Source organism: Trichosurus vulpecula, chromosome 7 (genome assembly GCF_011100635.1).
Source record: "Trichosurus vulpecula isolate mTriVul1 chromosome 7, mTriVul1.pri, whole genome shotgun sequence".
Lineage (NCBI taxonomy): Eukaryota > Metazoa > Chordata > Mammalia > Diprotodontia > Phalangeridae > Trichosurus > Trichosurus vulpecula.
Genome location: NC_050579.1, coordinates 76,032,720 through 76,047,508, shown reverse-complemented (window position 1 = coordinate 76,047,508; position 14,789 = coordinate 76,032,720). Strand labels below are relative to the sequence as shown.

General features: G+C 38.7%; 1 protein-coding gene across 1 annotated transcript in view; it reads right to left on the bottom strand.

The window, feature by feature from the left end:
• Positions 1-14,789, bottom strand: part of DPYD (dihydropyrimidine dehydrogenase) — a 1,113,082-nt gene that overhangs the window by 129,900 nt on the left and 968,393 nt on the right. Inside the window, exon 20 of the mRNA XM_036769110.1 lies at positions 8,361-8,540. Coding sequence (XP_036625005.1) covers positions 8,361-8,540 — 180 coding nt within the window. The remainder of the gene's footprint in view (positions 1-8,360; positions 8,541-14,789) is intronic.

The following is a 14,789-nucleotide window of genomic DNA, read 5'->3' as shown; positions in this document are numbered from 1 at the left end:
TTATATATATAGTTGTTTTCCTGGAATTTTGCTAAAAATTTTTGCCTCAGCATGAATTAATGATAGTAGTCTTTGCTTTATCCCTTCTTAGTTTAGTTATTGGGATCAAACCTGCCCCTTAAAAGGAATTTAGCGGAATGTTTTCTTTTTCTGTTTTTGAGAATAATTTTGATATGAATTAATTTCTTTTAAAATATTTTATAGAATTCACTTATAAAGCTTTTTTTTTTATATTTCCTTCATGACTTTTAAAAAGAAGTTTCTTTTTTTGAGACTGGGTTACCGTCTTTATTTCATATTCTATTAGTTAGTATATTTTCTGGTTTTGTGGTAGCCATTCCTTTTGAGCTCCTAGTTTTCCTGACATATGACTGTACATACATATTGTTTTTCAGTTGTTTCTGTCATGTCCGACTCTTCATGACCCCATTTGAGGTTTTCTTGGCAACAATCTGGAGTGGTTTGCCACTTCTTGGCAATAATGCTGGAGCAGTTTGCCATTTCCTTCTCCAAGTACATAAATAATATTTATTCTTCTCCTTGTGAAATCACATTTTAAAATTTTTATTCACATAATTTTCTGCTTTTTTATCAGGCCAGCTAAAGGTTTGTCAATTTCGTTAGTATTTTTGAAGAACTAGCTTTTAAGTTAATGTTTTGTTCATTCTAATAATAATCACAGGGTCCTTCAACAAAGTTCTCTCTTGTTACAGCATAACTGGTATATGCCTTTAAAATGCTGCCACAGTATTGCTTTTATCCTTAAGTTTGAAAAACACTTTTCTGAACTCAGTATTACTAGATCAGGAAATCTGTTGTGACCACCACACTCTTAGAATCATACAATCACAGATTTGGAGCTAGAAAATAGAGATCTTCTAGGTTAAAATTCTCATCTGACAGATGAAGAAATTGAGGCAGAGGTTAAGTGATAACATCCATTACCCCTGAATCTTTCCATGTTATCTAATTATATGGATGTCACCCAATAATTGGCTCCTACCAGCAGCACACATAAACAACAATAATGGTGATTATTATTATAATAACTAGCTTTTATATTGCACTTTATATCCACTATGTGTCAGGCACTGTGCTAAGCACTTTGCAAATATTTCATGTGCTCTTTACAACAACCTTGAAAGGTAGGTGCTATTATTATCCCCATTTTACAGTTGAGGAAATGGAAGCAAACAGAGAGGAAATGACTTGCTCAAGGTTACACAGCAATGAAGTATCTAAGTCAGGATTTGAACCCAGATCTTCCTGATTCTGGGCTCATTGCTCTATCTACTGCACCACCTAGCTATCTACTAACACAAAGATATTAAACAGACACAGAAGCATATAGGAAGTCATTATGAGTACATTCAAGATGCTTTTTTGTTAAATCTTGATATTCTTGGTTAAAACACATCCTAAGGAACGCTCATCTGATCCTGGGATGGCTCCAATAGTTATTGTCTTCCAAACAAAGGCTTCCTTGTTTTGGGAGATGTTTCATAAGCACTCTGGCAGCTTTCTCTGATTTTATCTTAATGAAAGCCTCTTAATGAGCACAGATCAGGTTCACTTGTTAATATTAGAGATACAGATTTCATCATATTTTAATGCCTCCTGAAAGCAACTTGGCATGGTTACGGTCTTCTTCTAAAATAGCTGCTGTTCTTGGAAGGGTCTAAGCTAATGAGAGATTTTATTTTAAATTGGCTTTCTTTGCCCGTTACCTCTTTGATGCAACAGATACACCACTTGACCAGTCTGTATCTCTTAGGTTATTTTCTTGCTCATTTTCATTCTCTTCCTTCCTATCTGCTTTTGGGTCCACCCTCTCTGTGACTTCTTTCTGCTCTCATTTGGTGTTCTGCTCCCCCATCTTGCTCTTATAGATGCAGTATTTTATGAGTTATAATTATTAGTTCTAACTTTCCTGCTAATTAGGTAATAGCCTCAGGAAAATAACCTCTCAGAAAGTTCCCTCATTTGTGAAAATCAAGCAGGCTGCCCCTTTCCTTTCCTAGGGTGTCCGGCAACCACCTCAGTGTTCAGACAGCCCCATCCCTCTCTCCTGTAATAAGATGCTCAGACTCTTCCCCAACACTTTTGCTTGTGCTCTCTTCCCCTTTTCCCCCTTCTGGCCAGACACTGATCCTTACGTTCTAGAAGGAACCCAGAATCTCCATTCCACTGCAACTCTGAATTCTACTAACTTTCCCCAATGCAAGTGGGTCTGTCCCCTCCAGGCCTCCCACTTTGTGAACAGACACCTTGACACAACCCAAAGACTCCTGCCTTTTACCATCCACCCCATGGCTGAACCTTCTATTATGTTCCCCCCACCCACCCAATTAGAATGTAAGCTCCTTAAAAGTGGGGATTGTCTTACTATTTGCATTCCCAAGGGTAAACTGAGTGTTTGTCAGATAATAAGTGCTGAATAAGCATGTGAGTTTTTTTTTTTATTCAATGAAAGGAGTTGAATTAGAGGATTTCCAAGGTTCTGTCCAGATCTAAATCTCTCAAAATCTGGATTAGCCTTCTCTTTCCACCACTATGGTTAGCATCCAAGAAAACTAAGGTGATCCTAGGCCACCTTGGCAAAAATATGACATTCAAATTTTTAAAGAGGAGGTGGTTGTTCCATGGTTTTCTGCCTTGGTCTGATCACATCCACAATAAGAGCTTTGAGTGACACATTTAAGGAAAGGCCTTGGAAAGCTAGGATATGTCTGGAGGGTATCAACTAAGAGATTGAGGAGACTCAAAATGATTGCATACAAGAACTGAGACCAATAAACTAAGGGTATTTAACTTAGGCTGGTGGAATTGGAGGAGGTAATTCACACATCTTCCACCATTTATTGAATTTTCAAGTAAAAATGGTATCATTTATATTCTGTCCAACCAAAATGGGCAAAATAAGGAATACTGAATTCCTGCCACAGCCTCCATCTAAGTCAGACCACTCTCTCCTCTCCTCTGAACTACTGCCACAGCCTTCTAGCTAGTCTCTTGCCTCATCTAATCCAAGATACTAAAGGGATTTTCTCACTTGTCAAAGTGATTTTTCCTGAAGTGCAGATTTGAATGTTACCCCAACTACCCAATAATGTCTAAAGGCAGGTTATTTCTTCTAAAAATCAAATCTAGGTCCTCTCTGTTTGGCATTAAGGATCTTCATAACTTGGTCCCTTCCTACCTTTCCACTCATCTTATACTGCACTTCTCCTTATGCATGCTATAATCAGCTACATTGGCCTATTTGTTGGTCTTTGCAAAACCCACCCCATCTCCAGATTCTGTGTCTTTTCCCTGGATGTCCCCCATTCCTGGAATGTTCTCTCTCTTCCCCTCTGGCTTGTCTTCTTCCTTGGTCTCCTTCAAGACTCAGTTTATATCCTATCTAATATGAACTCTGTTGTTTACATGCTCTGTCCTCATTTAGAATGTGAGCTAATTGAGGTTAATTGAGATTAAGGATAGTGCTTTCACCTTTCTTTGTAAACCTGGGACATACATATATAAATGAATAAAATATATACACATACACATATATATACACACACATACATACGTAAAAAATATATACATATATGTACACACACACACACACATATATATATATATATATATATATATATATGATTGCATTTTGATTGTGATGGGAAGAAGAAGTAAACGAGCATCTATCAAGAGCCTACTGTGATGCCAAGTATTGTACTAAGCACTTTCAAATATGACTGCATTGGATCCTCACAGCAGCCCTATGTGGTAGGTGCTATTTTTAACCCAACATTTTGCAGTTGAGGAAGCTGAGACAAACAGAGGTTAAATAACTTGCCCAGGATAACACATCTAGTAAATATTTGAGGCTGGATTTATTCTTAGGTCTTCCTGACTCCAGTCCCTGTGTTCTGTCCACTGTATCACCTAGCTGCTTGGAATGCTTGGGTACGGGGGGAACAATTAGGAAGCTAATCGTAATAGACCAGCTAAGAGGCAGAACTAGGATGACAGCTTTTCAAAGGGAAAGAATGAGATGGATACAAGCCATGTCACAGAGGTAGGATAAGGAGGCCTTGCATCTGATTGGACATGGGGTTGGGATTGGGGGAGAGGAAGGAGTTGAGGCTGACTCCGTGTTCAGAACTTGAATGACCTGAAGGATGGTGGAGCTCTCCACAGCAATAGGGCATTTTGGCAAAGATGTAGATAGAGTCTGAGGGGAAAAATAATGAATTGCAGTAAGATGCCAAATAACCTCAAGGTGAGGCATTCAATGCACCCCTACTCCTAGGCCAGTTTATTTCTAAGACACATGGCATACCTGCAAGAATGTTCGATCTGGCATCATTAGACACATGGGTTGAAATCTCAGCTCTGGGGTCAGTGGATACATGGGTAGGCATCTCACCTGTGATGCTTGTTAACCCTTTGGCTGCAGGCGATCCCCCAATCTCTCTCTGAATCTGCCTATCCCCTTGTTAAGCAAGAATCACCATATATCTAAGCCTACCTTGCAGGTGAGACTCAAACAAGATAGTATGTGTGAAGCACTTAGAAACTCTCCAAAGGGCCATGCAGCCCTCCACTCCTACCAAGCAGTTGTGCCACTCTGGAAGGGGCACTGGCTTTGACATTAAACGACTTAGTTTTACATCCCAGCTCTACTGTTATGGCCACATGGGTATCATCTCCATAGAATCTCATCTATAAAATGATCGGGTTAGACACTAAAGTCCCTTCCAACTCAAACTCTTCCAGTCCTATCCACTAAATTAGAATGTATATCTTCTAAATGATATTTTTTTTTCTGATCAGGCCTCTAGCTTTCCACCCCAAAATGATGACCTTATAATTATTTGCTATAAATTTTGTAAATGCCTATCTATGTAAGGGTGAGGAACAGTTCAAAAATGGAATAGGTTGCCTTAAAAGGTAGTGATTTAGGATCATAAGAAGGGTTGTTTAATAACCACTAGTTGGTGTGTTCTTATACAGGTCCCTTGTGTCTGATTTTTAAGTGTCTTCTGTAGAAACTTACGTGTCTTATACGTCTCCACTGTTAGAATATAAGTTCCTTGAAGGCAGGGGCTGTTTCACTTTTGTTTTTGTACCTGGCACAATGCCAGGCACATGGTAGGTGTTTAATAAGTGCTTGCTGATTAGCTGGTTGAATTCCTAGAGTGTCTGATTTGCTAGAGTGAAGCACTTCCTTCCTCCCAGAGCCAAAGCAATTGATTAGAATATTTATTTTTTAAAAAGACCAGCTTTGCCTACTTCTGTATCTCTTCGGCATGCAAATGTCATAAGAAAAGGGCCCTTTGTTTTATATGATGCCAGCATAATGTGGGGACTTTGTAAATATTAAATACACAAAACATGAACAACAAACAATAATGAAGCTACTTGTCAAGACACCTGTATCTCTAATCCAAAGATGCTTGGTTTGGTATCAGGAATATTAACCTGAAGGGGATATTCCTCTATTGTTTTAGTCATGTCAGCTGACACTAGAGAATCCTGGAGCACAAATCTATTACCAGACCATCTGCTTGTTTCTGAACCTGGTGTTGAGAAATGAATTACTAATATCCTCACATAGACAGGATGGGTGGTGGTGGTTTGTTGCTGTTGTTTTTTAAACAAATGATATTGATGAGAAATATGCTTTTATTAGGACAATTTAAATTGGGACAAAGCCTTGACTCATCTCATCAACCCAAAACAAACAGAAAAAAAAAAAAACATCTCTTTCTCTGCAGGTTGGTGATAGAAGAGCTGCATAGTATCCTCAGCCCAAAACCTTTCACTTCCTTTGAATTTGTTAGCTTGGGGTCTAATAGTGTCCTCCCCTGTTGAAGAAGCTTCAGTTCCTTCCCATAATCTTTAAGATGAAATTTAAACTCTGCTATTTGGCATTTAAAGTCCTTCACTATTTGATTTCTACATGTCTTTCCAGACTTATTGACCATTACTCTCCTTCCCACACTTGATGTTCCAATCACACTGATCTGTTTGCCCTTCCTTGCAGATGGTATTCTGTCTCCCTCCTCCATTTCTTTACACATGCTGTGACTCATGCCTGGGGTGCATTCCCTTCTCACCTCTGTCTCTTGCAATTCTTTGCTTCTTTCAAGGCTCGGCTCAAGCACTCTCGTACGATGCCTGTCTTGATCTTAACAGGTGCTAGTGCCTTCTCCCCCATAAATTAAGATCATAGAATTATAGGATCAGATTTAAAAACTTAAAAGCCATATAGTCCAACAACTGACCCTTAGTGACTTGCCCAAGGTTACATAGGTTATAAAAGTTATAGTTAGGCTTTGAATTCAGGTCCTTTGACTCTGCATTTATTTTGTAAATATTGTGTATTTTCTCATCTGAATTGTGTTGTGTTGTTTTGCTCTAACAGAATATAAGCACCTTGAAGTCAAGAATTTTCATTTTTGTCTTTGCATTTCCAGTGCCTAATCGAGTGCCTGACTTGAAGTACGTACTTAATAAATGATTGCTGAATGTATCAAAGTCCCTTCGAGACGAATTGCATAACATTGAAAATGCGGCTTGATTGTATGTTATTTCACACTAATCAACACTTCAGAGCCATTTGACATCAATATGACCCTGGATTCACTCTCCTGGGCAACCTTTATGAGATACCACTGGACTACATGTAAATCCTTCCATCTCTGTTCCAATAATTTACTTCTTTAGCTCACAACTACCTGAACTTGCGACCATGCCTTTGGACATATAGCCATGAACCACCATGCCAGGAAATAGATGCCAATAAAAATGTCCTCAAGTCCTTTATATCAAAGTAGACAAATTCATTAATAATTTTTGAAAAATATGTGGACATTAAGATACAAAAAAATCAAGACAAGAACATGCTGTCTTGTAATATAGGAAACTCAGTTCATGATAATATGGTTAGTTACACTAATAATGCTACTTAGGCACAGTCTTGATAATTACAATATTATAAATATTAATATCACCAAGTCTTTCTGTTTGATTGTCACTCATGGAGTCATTCATCATGATGTTTCCCTGGAACTCACCCTGTATTATTTTATTTCCTTTCTCTTCTTGTTTTTCATTATTGGACCTACAATCACACTGCTGTGGGTCTACACTATAGAATTATCTCTCCAATGACTTAACTTTCTGGCTGACCTTTGTTTTTGGTCCTATGTTCGTAATGAGATAGCGATGAAATCCTTCACGGAGGATAAACAAATAAAAAGTCAGGTGTCTGTTGATTCCTTCATTCCTTCTGAACCCCCAACTTCACCACCCAAACCAGATTACCCAGGGCTTTGTTTCCAATTCTTTTTCATGTGACCTGTTTCAAGTTAAGATTCCTTTGAATTATTAAATGCTTCCTTAAAGCATCTTTTTTTTTTACCATGTCTTTTTAAAAAAGTTAATTATTGATGTAGTGACAAGCTGAAAAGACAGAGAATTGTAATTTTTCCCTTTTGCATTCAGGACATGAGAAATGTCTTCTGACAATGGCTGACTATTTAGTATAATACAAAGGAAATACAAAGACAAAATACTGGATGTTGTTTTAGAAAAGAGTTGCTAAAATCACCGTATTATACAAAATGTAAATGTAGTATATATTTCTCTGAAAATAGCAGTTAGTGGGAAAGTTGGGACATAACCTTTTGAGCCCGGGTTTAACCACATAGCAGGAGCAGTTACAAAAGATACTGATTAGAATTTAATTTTAAAACATCATCATATTATTCAGAACTCCAGTGATTTGATTGTCTTGAAAATAGAAAGGTAATGTTATAATTTTCAGAGCTTGTTAGAGAATAAAGAACTCTATAGCCTCCCACTGAAAAGAATGCCAGTCATCAGCCATGGGAAGCATGAATTGGGAGGCATTTCACACTCAAAACCTCAATCTCACCAATTCTTTTTTTTAAAGACCTTGTGCTATATTGGTTTTATACAAGTGGACTCCACAGGCACATTACATGGCTATAATCAGGCCCCTTCAGAACAATCTCCCATAGAAATCACACACAGTATCAAGACCCTTTCATTAGCCACTCAGTTTTGTGGTGAGTCCTATATCATAGGAACACAATACCATAGATATATAGCTGGAAGGCTGTCTAGTATAACCTTCTCTTTGACAGATGAGATGACTAACCCATAGACACTTACCCAATGTCCCACAGGTGGTGAGAGGCAGAGGTGAGATTTGAACCCAAGACCTCTGACTCAAAAGTCCAGTACTCCTTTTATTACTTTATATTACCTCCCAAATAATCCAAGATAAAAATAAAACGACGAACGCAACTTTTTAGGAGAACACAGGAAAAGTATGCATTTACCTTCCCAGCGAGCTCTGCGATACGAGGGACGGGTTTCCCTTTCTGGTGACGAACAGTTGCCGGGCTCTGCCCATCCCAGTCTTTCAGCTCCTCAAGGCTTTTCAGATAAAGCAGGGCCCTGAGCCCTGTGCAGTAATCCTCAATCACCGTGAAATCCTGATTCTGAATTGCACTGCACACCTGAGACAGACAAAAGGACAAGCTGTGAGGTCATTACGTATCAGGCTTATCGATGGACAGACTGACTCAGAGGAGCGGGGTAGCTATAGGCTTGCCACTCAACATGGAAGGGAGCGAGTCTAGGGAGTTTTAAATGTTAAAAATGGAATGGCGAGCTCCATGGAGGTGAGGGACAGTGAGTGTGAGGGAGCTTAAAAAACCAAACAGGTTTTTTTTTTTTTGTTTTGTTTTTTTTGTTTTTACCCCGCTTTTTTCCCCCCATCTCCTTGGCTGCAGAGCACCATTAATAGCAGTAATAACACTAGAATTTACATAGTGCTTTAAGATTTGCAAAGCTCTTTACAAATATCATCTCATTTTATCCTCAAACATACCTAGGCATAGCTGCCACTAGTACCTTCATTTTACAGATAAGGAAAGTGAGGCAGACAGAGGTTAAGGGCTTGCCTAAGGTCACACAGCTATCAAGTAAACAAAGACATCCCCCCCCCCGGTGAGCTATTTTTCCAACAGATTTGTCTACTAGTCTAACTCCAACCTTGCTATCAGTCCTAGTCTGCTTTAATTCATGTTCTGATTGCTTTCTAAACATTCCTCAGAGGGGTTGTTCTTGACTTTCTTCTCATTCCCTCCTTCTCAAGTTATTACCCCCACGTACATGCTTAGGAGATGAGATTGCCTTGCTTCTTCTCGTCAACAACTCAGTTAACAGATCTTGAACAAGTGCCTATTCGTCCAAGGAACTGTGCCAGATTTGGGAGAAACAAAGTGAAGAGTTCCTGCCTTTAAGAAGTATGAGCTATAGGAAAAAACAAAAAGCCCTAGAAACTATAGGAAGGATGTTGAAGTGCACTGTTGAAAGGCGTTCCCTAGACCAAAGCAACCACAGTTATAGTCCTTGTGGTAGGGGAGGGAGTGGAGGGAGAAGGAAGAGGAAAAAGGAGGGGGAGGGAGAGAGAGGTAGGAAGAAGAGAAAGACAGGACAGGAAGAAAGAGTAACAGCTACAGGGATCAAGGAAGACAGAGTAGGGTGGGTTGAAATAAATAGACACTAAGGTTTCTTCCAACTCAAATTCTAGGATTCTGGGATTCTTGGTAGATTTTCAATTGAAGGAGGGGGAAGGAATGTGAATGTGAAAAATGGGTATAATTCATGTCAACAAAGAGGACAGAGGAGGACATTCCATTCAAAAGCAATGGTATAGAAAATGAGAGAGACCCAAGAAAGTACAAGTGGTGGTCCAGGCACAGGACGGAGACCATTTTAGAGAGAGTGGAGGAGAGAAATAACAATAATATTATTTATATGAGATTTGGAAGTTTGAAAAGTTCAAATCCAATCTCAGACACTTACTAGCTCTGTCATCCTGGGCAAATCACTTAACTTCTGCCTCAGTTTCCTCATCTGTAAAATGGGGGTAATAAAATAGACCTACCTGCCATGGTTGTTGTGAAGATAAAATGAGAGCACATCTGTAAAGTGCTTTGCAGACCTTAAGGTGCTACAGAAAGGTTTGTGATGATGACAATGCCGATGGAGATGGAGATGGAGATGATGATGATGATGATGATGATGATGATGATGATGATGATGTAACCTGCCAGGGTCACAAAGCTTGTTGTTATTGTTGAGTTGTTTCAGTGTGTCCAATTCTTTGTGACCCCATTTGGAGTTTTCTTGGCAAAGACACTGGAGTGGTTTGCCATTTCCTTCTCTAGCTCATTTTACAGATGAGGAAATTGAGGCAAACAGGGTTAAGTGACTTGCCCAGGGTTGTCACACAGGTAGTAAGTGTCAAAAATAGGATTTGAGCTGAGATCATCCTGATTCAAAGTCCTGTAGTATATCCACTAAAAGAAGTTGGTAGCAACTACATTATAGAGGATCTTGAATGCCAAGAATACTTCTGTTCAGCAAAGAAAACATTAAAGGCTTTTAAACAAGGAGACTAATATGATCTACGTGATATTTTAGGAAAATGAATATGCTGCTTTAGGTGGAGTAGAAGGTGGAGAGAATGAAATCAGTGACCTCAGTCAGAACTTCTTGTAGGAGTCCAGGTGTGAAGTGACGAGCCTGAACTAGGCTGGTGGCAATGGGACTATAAATAAGAAAAATGGGTGTGAGAGACATTGGAAAGGAAGAAAAATAACAGAACTTGGTGAAGAGAAAGACCTCGAAGATAAAACTGGAGAGTGGAGAGGAACTGGGTAATAATTAGGATAGCTAACATTTATGTAAAAGTTTAAGGTTTGCAAAAGATCTTATCTGCTGCTTACCTGCGAGTCTCATTATCTTCATTTTATAGACAGAAAAAAAAAAGCCAACCTGATGTTCAGATAGCTTATGAGATCACACAGCTAACATGTGTCACAGGTTGGATTTAACTCTGTTCCCACTTGATTTCAGGCTCAACCCTCATCTATTTGTTAGAGGTCATAAAAATGACATTAGAGAATTTTACCATAAAGGTTCTGCCAAGTTTTGTTTAAACTGAAGGGTCCCACTGCTGTGGAAAGGTTGGAGAACACTTGCCTTAAAAAGATCAGTAAAGTTCATTAAAGAATAAAACAACAATGCAAAATAAAGGAACAAACAAAACAAAACAAACAAAAACCTTGGAGTGTTTCATTGTTCCTTGCTCTATTTTAGGAGTTCCCCTTCATAACTGAGATTCCTCATATGCCAGTTTAAATGGATATTTTTTGTTCCTTTCTTGCAGATAATACAGAGCAGCCATCATTAGTTTTTAATAGAGAAGTCCTTAATATGTACTAAAAATCAGCAAGTACTCATAAAGCTCCTCCTATTAGACCGGAACCTTTGCTAGATTAAGTATGGATAAAGCATAATCGTTTCTGCATTTACCTGTGTGCATGTATAAATATATGCATATATAGAGAGAAACTTACTAAAACCAAACTAGTAGAAAATGTGGAAGGCAAACTGATAAATGATGAATGTGGGTACATTGAGATGTAGGATGGGGCAGAGTCAACACTAGCTTTAAAAGTGTAAAAAGGAGTTCACATATTATTTTTGAGATGACAGGGAATCACTGGATCTGATTGAATAGGGAGCTGTTGTCAGACTCGTACTTTCACAAAATCACTTTAGAGACTATGGAAGATATACCAGAATGGGAGAAGACAAAGCAGGGAGCCATATTTAGAAGTTATTTGAACAGTTTTTGCAAGATGATGAAGGCCTCAATAAGGGTCACATCTATACAAAGGAGAAAAGGAGGAGATACAGAAGTGATGTTTAGGAGGCAGAAATGATGAGAATAAGAAGTCAGAGATGACACTGAGGTTGCTCACTTGGGTGCCTGGGAGCATAGTGGTACAAAGTGGTTGTCACATAGTTAGGGGATAATGAATGCTTCTTCCTTTATTTATTCATTTCATTCATTCATCATTTTTACTTACAAAGTCTTTCAAATACTTGAAGAGAGCTATGGTGATTTCTTTCAGCTTTCTCTTTTCTAATCTACTTTATGCAAATGATATGGGCTCTAGTACCCTCATGTTTTCCTGGCTACTCTCCTCTGGCTGTACTTCCAAGGTGGGATGTCAAGGTGGGATCCAGAGTTGAACACAATACTCCAAATGTGGTGTGATCAGGGCATAGTACAGCAAGATTATCGGGATTATCACTGTCTTTGTTTCAGGTACCATGCTCATCATATTTCACAAAATAGTAACCCAATACCACATCAGCTTTAATAATTCAGTCAATGAACATTTATTAAGTATTATGGGTCAGGCACTGTGCTAAGTGCTGGTGATACAAAGAAAGGCACAAAGAGTCTCTACCCAGAAGGAGTTTGCATTATAATGGAAAAGCAACAAACCAAAAAACCCTAGTTGTTACATACAAGATATAGCTACAATATATGGCTGGAAATCTAAGAGAGAATAGGCTTAGCATGTGGGAGGACTGGGAAAGGCCACCTGTGGTAGGTGAGACTGTGAGATTTTTATTGAGTCTGGGAGGAGGCCAACAAAACTAAGAGAGGAGTTAAAGGATTAGAACATTTCAAGTATGGGAGACAGCCAGTATAAAGTCATGGAGACAAAGGATAGAATTTCATGTTCAAAGAAATGGTAAGAAAGTAAATGTCACTGGAATATAAAGCACATAGGAGAAAAATAAAATGCAAAGAAGACTGGAAAGATAGAAAGAAGACAGGTTATGCCAGAGAAGTTTATGTTTGATTTGAGGGGAAGGGTTATAGGAGCCATGGGAGCTTAGGAAGGAAGCAAAAGGGAAGGAGTGGGTGAGATGACCTATGCTTTAGAAAAATAACCTTGGCAACAGGGTGGACAATGAATTGGGGTTGGGATACCAGTTTGAAGGCTGTTGTAGTAGTCTAGGAAAGAGCTCAAGTTAACATACAGTTATAAAATGGCTTCCACTTACCAAGCAATGAACTAAGTAAGCACCGGAGAACAAAGAACACCTCTCCCTGCCAAATATTTAACAAAAACAACAAAAAAAATCAGGCCCTACTCCGGAGTAGCAGTGAGGGTAGCCTGAACTGGGGTGGCAGGCATGTGACTAAAGAAAAGAGGACATTGTGAGAGAAATGACAACAGCTGGCAACATGTTAGATTTGTAGGGTAAGAATGAGGAGTCAAAGATGACCTCAAGGTTGTGAGCCTGGGTCACTGAGAAGATGGCCATGATCCTGAAGTCCAGATGAAGTGGAAGAGGGGACAGTTTGGGGGAAATATGAGTTCTGTTGTAGATATACTGAGTCTGGGATACCTACAGGACATCCAGTTTGCTAAGTCCAAGAGGCTTTGAGGAAGCCAGAAATGGAGCTCAGGAGAGAGATTAGCAATGTATGTAAAGATCCAGGAAGCCTCTGTCTAGGGATGATACTTGAATCCAAATTCACCAAGTGATAGTTTATGAAGGAAAAAGGGAAGAAGGAACAGGAAAGAGCTTTGGAGGACAGCTACAATGAGTGGGCATGATCTGAATGGAAAACCGACAAAGGAGACTGAGAAAGAGTAGGTGGACAGACAGAAGCACCAGGAGAGTGCCCTATCATGAAAACTTTAGAGAGGAGATAATATTCAGGAAGAGAATATAATCAGCAGGATCAAAGGCTATGGAAAGGTCAAGAAGTTGAGGATTAAGCAAAGGCCATTAAATATGGCAATTAAGAGATCACTGTTAGCTCTGGAGAGGGCAGTTCCAGTTGACATGTTCCACTGTTGACTCATTCATTTTGTAGTCCCCTAAAATTCCTATATTTTTTCCATAGAAACTGTTACTTAGTTGTGTCTCTTCCATCTTGTACTTGTGATATTTCTTTTTAATCCAAGTATAGGATTTTATATTTCTCTATAAAATATCATCCTTTAGAATAAGACCAGATGTAAGTACCATTCCTGTTCTACAAAATCTTTCAAATATCACTGTGCATCCACAAACACTTTCAGTACACAAGAGATAATTTATCTGGTCCAGGGAACATTTGGGGTGTTATGATAGTTCACTGACTAAAAGTAATGCAATGTCATTGAAAAGATACTAAACTAGGAGTTCAGAGTGTGAGAATTCATCTCTCACTCCTCATCAGGTAGCATCATGATCTTGAGAAGAAAAAAGCATCTCCACACCTCTTCTAGACCTCAGCTGACTAATCTGAAAAAGAGGGCACTGGATTAGACGTCAGCTAAGGCTCTTTACAATTCTAGGCTTATGTATACTAAAATCTAATGTTCAGTAAATCTCTATCTGCCCAGTGCAGGCCAAATTTATTAATGCCTGGTATCTCAGAACATGTAGGGATTGGCAGAAAAGTATTGCTTGAGCATAGACAATGTCATGTAATTTAGAATAAATATATTAGTTTAATATTGTCAAATGACTTTTTTCACTTATAAAGATCCAGTGCATCCCTCCCCCCTTTAAAATTGATTAAATGATTTCCAGGTTGACAATGGTAGCCACAGTCTTAAAGGATACATTGATCATGTGACACATAAATATTAATATCTCCTCTCTTTACTCATCTACTTATTCATTTAATACATCCTACTACTTAGCAGAAGGCCTCATTTCCTATTTTGAAATGCTGTATGTTACAACTATTCAGGAAAGAGCATGGAGTTACTATAAAATATGAACGAGAACATTTCCTATAAAGCCCATTTACATTACACCAAAAATCTGTTCCTTAGAGGGAGCAGTTTGAGCATTAATTAGACCTGTTCTACCTTCCATAGAGTTGA